We start from the raw sequence: 4,970 nt of genomic DNA on the forward strand, positions 1-4,970 counted from the left end.
CCTGATCACCTATTATGTCGCCCCAATATCTTTATACTGTTTGTTGAAGTGAATGTCAAAATAATAGAGAATCAGTCCCACTCTTTCAAATCACATGACATTTTATTTATCACAAGTGCTGTCACGTATACTCCCTCTCCGGCTTCTAGGTCATCAGGCTGCTGATTATCCCGCACACCTGTCACCATCGTCAAGCGCACCAGCGCTTCATGACACTCACCTGGACTCCATCACCTCCTTGATTATCTTCCCTATATCTGTCACTCCCCTTGGTTCTTTCTGCAGGTGTTATTGACTCTGTTTTCATGTCTGTGCGCTGGGGCCTGTTGCACAAAACTAGGATAAGGGATTAAGCCAGGATATCTTGGTGATCCTGGCTCAATTGATCCGTAATCCGGTTGCACTAAAGATGGATAGGGGGCAGGAGGATATGTTATGGTATAAATTACCATGGAGATTTATTCTGTGGAGCTAGCCTGCTCCAGACCAGGCTAAATTCCAGGATCTATTTAATCTCATCCCTAATGTCAGTCAGCAGTCACCACAAATGGAAACCAATAGTTATTTCACTGCTCACTATACATTGTTATCACATATAACTAGACCCACTGTTATTATTTAAACGTTTGTGATCATTAATTTCAATGATTTTGGATAAAAAATGATTTTTAGATGATGTTGCTATCATTAGATAATTTACAGTTTCCCATAGACTATAAGGCTATATATAAAATGATAGAATATTAGGGCCACAGAGGGGAAAAAAACACAAGTCATAATATTGTAACCAGTTGTTTTAAAGGAGGACAGTTGTTAAAATGACAGATGTGGGGCATTTCGTGAAATTGTACTTCAGTATGGTTTCATAAACAAAGACATGCTGATGTGCCAGAATATTAAGTATCACATTGTCATAAGTATCAAAACTGTAAAAACAATATGTAGCTTTTCTGCAGAAAGAACCAGCCTCATAAATTTATGACTTTATCCTTTTTCTTCAGTGTGGCCCTAGTACTCTGTCATATAAACAAATACACATTCCATATGAATATAAAAACACAATGTGTAACATTATGTTCCTTTATTGAATAAGGACAAAACAAAGCAGGTAAACCATCAGCTCCTTTCGAAACTGAAGTCACAGTGACTCTACAAGATGGAAAGCACAGAATCCAAGCATATTATACAAAATGATACATACACATTCAAAGGTCTGTATATAACACACCCTGCATGTCTGCACACTAAAATAAATGCAGGACAAATCCATACACATCAACTGAACAGACAAATGAATGGATGCAGTAGCCTCCCTGCAGCCTTGTATTACACACAGTATACCGCACAAACATCATAAGAGGCCAAATTCGTCAAAAAACGAACCCAAAAAAAACCAAATTCCTCTGCCACCGCAGGACATATTTAACCAAAATTGAAAGCACACATACTAGCTAAAATAATTCAACACATATTGGTCCCTCAGCAGCCGACCACTGTCGTCATCAGGGAAGATTGCCGGATTGTCCCAGTCCATGGCTGGTGGCACTCTGGGGGCCCTCTCCTTCCTCAGGCAGGCCACATTGTGGAGGACAGCACAAGCCACAGTAATATCACATGCCCTAACAGGGCTGACCCTTAATTTGTGAAGGCAGTGAAAGCGTGCCTTCAGGAGGCCAAAGGTCATTTCAACTCTGGCCCTGGTCCTGGCATGGGCATGGTTGTAGGCCTGCTGTGCTTCCTGGGGGTCTGTGAAAGGTGTCAGGAGAAAAGGCTGGCAGCCATACCCCCTGTCTCCCAGCAACACACCAGAGAATTCACCTGTCAACACAAAATCTCATCATTACTACCTCATAAACACAGTGATATTCTTGACACAGCCATGATGGTTATAAATAGGGGTTGTGTGGCTTACCTTGTGATAGGCACTGATAGATTTCAGAGGCCCGAAAGATTCTGGAGTCATGGACTGAGCCAGGCCATTTTGCCACAACATTGCTGATCACACAGTCAGCATTGCAGACCATCTGAAATCATAAGATGAGGAATATTACACCAATCAATGCACATCACTGGCAATGCAGAGTGTTCGTCAATGGACAATATCAAAAAGTTATGTTCACCTGAACATTAATGCTGTGAAAGGATTTCCTATTCACAAAATCGGCCTCATGGGCACCTGAGGGGGCTTTTATCCTTATGTGTGTGCAGTCCACTGCACCAATGACATTGGGGAAACCTGTCACACAAAGTAATGAGTATCCTACTATGTGTTAACAGTTGTCCTGTAATTTGTAGATCCTCTTACCTGCAATCCTATAGAACTCCTCTTTGATGTCACAGAGTCTTCTGTGGCCAGGGAAGGAGATGAAGACATCTGCTAATGCTTTGATAGCCAGACACACACTCCTTATTGTGCGGCAAATTGTGGCCTTGTTCAGCCCCACTGAGTACAGGAAGGCTCCACTAGCAAAAAAGCGCAAGGCCACACAAACCATTTGCTCCACACTCAGTGCATGGCTCCGTGCAGTGCGGTGCTTAATCCTGGGACCCAGTAGTCTGCATAGATACCTGATGCCATCTGCAGAAAACCTGTATCTTTCATATAGATGGTCATCAGGGAAGGCCAGTGGGTCCAACCGGTCCCTGAAGACCCTTTCTCGCCTGAAGGCTCTCCTCAGCACAAGTGCTTCTTCATCCACCACATCTCGCACGAATGGGCATGCCATTGTCAGAGCAGAAAGGAACACACAATTTTGGGCCTTCATATAGGCTAGTGGCCACACCTGGTGCTGGGGGGGTGGGCAAAAGAGGGCGATGCCTTATAACGATGACTTGGTTGTACTGATTGCTGGGAAAATAAAAAAAACCTTAGAAAGATGCCACCGTCCTGTGTGCTCACAATAAGAGCTCATATGTCATGGCTCACTTGACTTTACGAGAATATACCTAATTTTTATTTTGAGCTGTGTCATCTTCTTGGAGCTGGGGGAGGAAAGAAAAATAATGATTAATACATTTGTGTTACAGTTAGCATACAGTGTACATTGAAGGCATATCTCACCTCCCTCTCAAGTTTTTTTATTTCAAGGTCCAGTTTCCTAATTGTCCTCTTTTTTATTTCGGACTCCAGTGCAAGATTTTCCATCTTTTTCTTCTTGTACTGAATGTCTATGTCTGCCAGTTCTATTTGGCGCCGGAGGTGGTTGCCATACAACTTTCTGATAGCTTGTGAGCTCTGTGAACACAATACAATTAGCGCAGCTGGAATTTGGCAGGATGTGGTGTCCTTTTATTAATACGCACTATGTTGCCAGGCTGGTTTTCCCACTGTATAGCATCTGGGTCCTGTAAAAGAAATTAGATTTTTTGATTTTGATGAGGACTCCTCACCATTGTAGAGTAAATAGTACTTTCACAGTCTTAACATGATACCTCATGCCTTCTGGAATCCAGAGAGATGGTCTCCTCCTCATCATCGTCTCCATCATGTGCTGTTGCTGCTGCACTGGGGCCTTCACCCTATCACATTTAATCGGATTCATATTGAAGCTAGTAGACAAGACATGCCAGGCCTACAGTATGCCTTTGATGGAGTACTCACTGGATCAGCATCGTCTGGTGCTTGTGCTGGTGGCTCTAACAGGAACACAGTGCTGCCAGACACTGCAAGGCAATAGGTAAACCAAAGTCAGACAGTCCAAATTGATTCAATATGAATGTGGTTGTATCCCATGTAGAGATGGAAGGACATACCTTGAATGAAGCGGGTGGCATCTTGGGAGGAACCTATGCTCGTCTCTTTCCCCCCAGGGATCCCCTCTAAGACGGGCCTGCCTTTATTTAGCTCCAAGGCCATGTCCTCTGCTGGGGTAAGGTCAGCCTTTGGTGACCCACCACCCGTGCCTTGTCTGTGGGTATTCTTTTTCACTGCTAAAACAGTACAGACAATGTGTGAGCAGGCACCTTCTGGGTACAATATATGCTTGTGCTTTGTTAAATATTAGTCAGGGACCATACCATTCTGCAGAATGTTCTTGTATTTGATTTTGACCTGCTGCCATGTCCGTTTTGGCCCGTTCATGTTTAATCTACACACACACACACACACACACACACACACACATTTAATGGAGTCACACTGCAAAAAATTACTTGGTATTTTTGTCTTGTTTTCAGTAAAAATATCAAAAAATGTATCATAGCTTTATACAGTGTGATGGAGTTACTTTACACAATTTCACTCATATCTGCAGTGCATTTCAATTAAAAATTTAACCGTTTCATAATTACAGTACAACTGCATTTTTGGAGATGTGAATTAAATATTTGAATTGTAATTGTGATGTTTCAGCGGAGCGGTGAGTGTGTAATTGTGCACTACTTACGCATTCAGGCGGTCTGCAATACTTTGCCACGCTTTTTCTCTTTGCTTTATCACTGTGGCGGTGTTGCCTTTCTTCTTAATTATATCTTTTACCTCCTCGTATGCCTCCATGAGGATTTGTGCTTCCGACGGGGAAAAGTACGCGGCTCTAGTTGCCATGGTAAATCAGTTAATCTGTGATCTGTGGCGGGGTCTATTTGAGTGAGCCGTGAGCGCGCACCTATCCAGGATTGGTTTCACCTGGCTTAATGAATCCGTGTCTGCTCATCCTGGCTTGGTCTTTGTGCAACCAATTAAGCCTGGACGCACATGTTTTGGCTTCATTGAGCTCAGCTGAGTCATTTATCCCGGATGTCTTAATTCTACTTTTGTGCAACAGGCCCCTGGTTGTGTTTTGTGTTTATTGTTTTGTTTATTTATTAAAACACTCACTCCCTGTATTTGCTTCCCGACTCTCAGCGCACTCGTTACAAGTGCCGAATACAACTGGTGTAGACTTTACAGTGAAATGCTTGCTTACGAACATTTCCCAACGATGCAGTTTATAAAAAAGAATGATACAATTTAAAATAGTAACTAACACAAA

General features: G+C 42.8%; 2 protein-coding genes across 5 annotated transcripts; both read right to left on the reverse strand.

Annotated features, from left to right (window-relative positions):
* Positions 1–1,066: 1,066 nt before the first annotated feature.
* LOC139574643 (putative nuclease HARBI1) lies at positions 1,067–2,438 on the reverse strand. Of its 2 annotated transcripts, none has more exons than XR_011674807.1 (3): positions 2,121–2,297; positions 1,913–2,024; positions 1,067–1,818 (listed from the first exon to the last, which is right to left on the reverse strand). XR_011674807.1 is itself a non-coding variant. In XM_071399398.1 (3 exons), the coding sequence occupies exons 1-3, from the start codon at positions 2,372–2,374 to the stop codon at positions 1,448–1,450; spliced, it is 552 nt and encodes a 183-aa protein (XP_071255499.1). In that variant the 5' UTR covers positions 2,375–2,438; the 3' UTR covers positions 1,067–1,447. The 2 variants fall into 2 exon arrangements, 1 of the variants encoding a protein (XP_071255499.1); XM_071399398.1 differs by lacking the exon at positions 2,121–2,297 and adding an exon at positions 2,306–2,438.
* A 5-nt stretch (positions 2,439–2,443) lies between these two features.
* Positions 2,444–4,756, reverse strand: LOC139574641 (myb/SANT-like DNA-binding domain-containing protein 4). Of its 3 annotated transcripts, XM_071399397.1 has the most exons (9): positions 4,386–4,755; positions 4,018–4,088; positions 3,754–3,930; positions 3,602–3,663; positions 3,433–3,519; positions 3,304–3,345; positions 3,062–3,235; positions 2,947–2,982; positions 2,444–2,848 (listed from the first exon to the last, which is right to left on the reverse strand). In XM_071399397.1, the coding sequence occupies exons 1-8, from the start codon at positions 4,541–4,543 to the stop codon at positions 2,947–2,949; spliced, it is 807 nt and encodes a 268-aa protein (XP_071255498.1). In that variant the 5' UTR covers positions 4,544–4,755; the 3' UTR covers positions 2,444–2,848. The 3 variants fall into 3 exon arrangements, 2 of the variants coding, with proteins under 2 accessions (XP_071255498.1, XP_071255497.1); XR_011674806.1 differs by having other exon boundaries at positions 2,947–3,235; XM_071399396.1 differs by having other exon boundaries at positions 2,444–3,235; positions 4,386–4,756.
* Positions 4,757–4,970: the final 214 nt, after the last annotated feature.

Source organism: Salvelinus alpinus, chromosome 4, assembly GCF_045679555.1.
Source record: "Salvelinus alpinus chromosome 4, SLU_Salpinus.1, whole genome shotgun sequence".
In the NCBI taxonomy this organism is placed as follows: domain Eukaryota; kingdom Metazoa; phylum Chordata; class Actinopteri; order Salmoniformes; family Salmonidae; genus Salvelinus; species Salvelinus alpinus.

Coding starts and splice junctions, on each gene's coding strand:
- LOC139574643 (XM_071399398.1), bottom strand. CDS start 2,374: ATGTCTTCATCTCCTTCCCTGGCCACAGAAGACTCTGTGACATCAAAG. Junction 2,025..2,305: donor GGAGTTCTATAGGATTGCAG/GTAAGAGGATCT, acceptor TTATGATTTCAG/ATGGTCTGCAATGCTGACTG. Junction 1,819..1,912: donor CTATCAGTGCCTATCACAAG/GTAAGCCACACA, acceptor TTGTGTTGACAG/GTGAATTCTCTGGTGTGTTG.
- LOC139574641 (XM_071399396.1), bottom strand. CDS start 4,543: ATGGCAACTAGAGCCGCGTACTTTTCCCCGTCGGAAGCACAAATCCTC. Junction 4,089..4,385: donor ATTGCAGACCGCCTGAATGC/GTAAGTAGTGCA, acceptor GTGTGTGTGTAG/ATTAAACATGAACGGGCCAA. Junction 3,346..3,432: donor TGGATTCCAGAAGGCATGAG/GTATCATGTTAA, acceptor TTTCTTTTACAG/GACCCAGATGCTATACAGTG.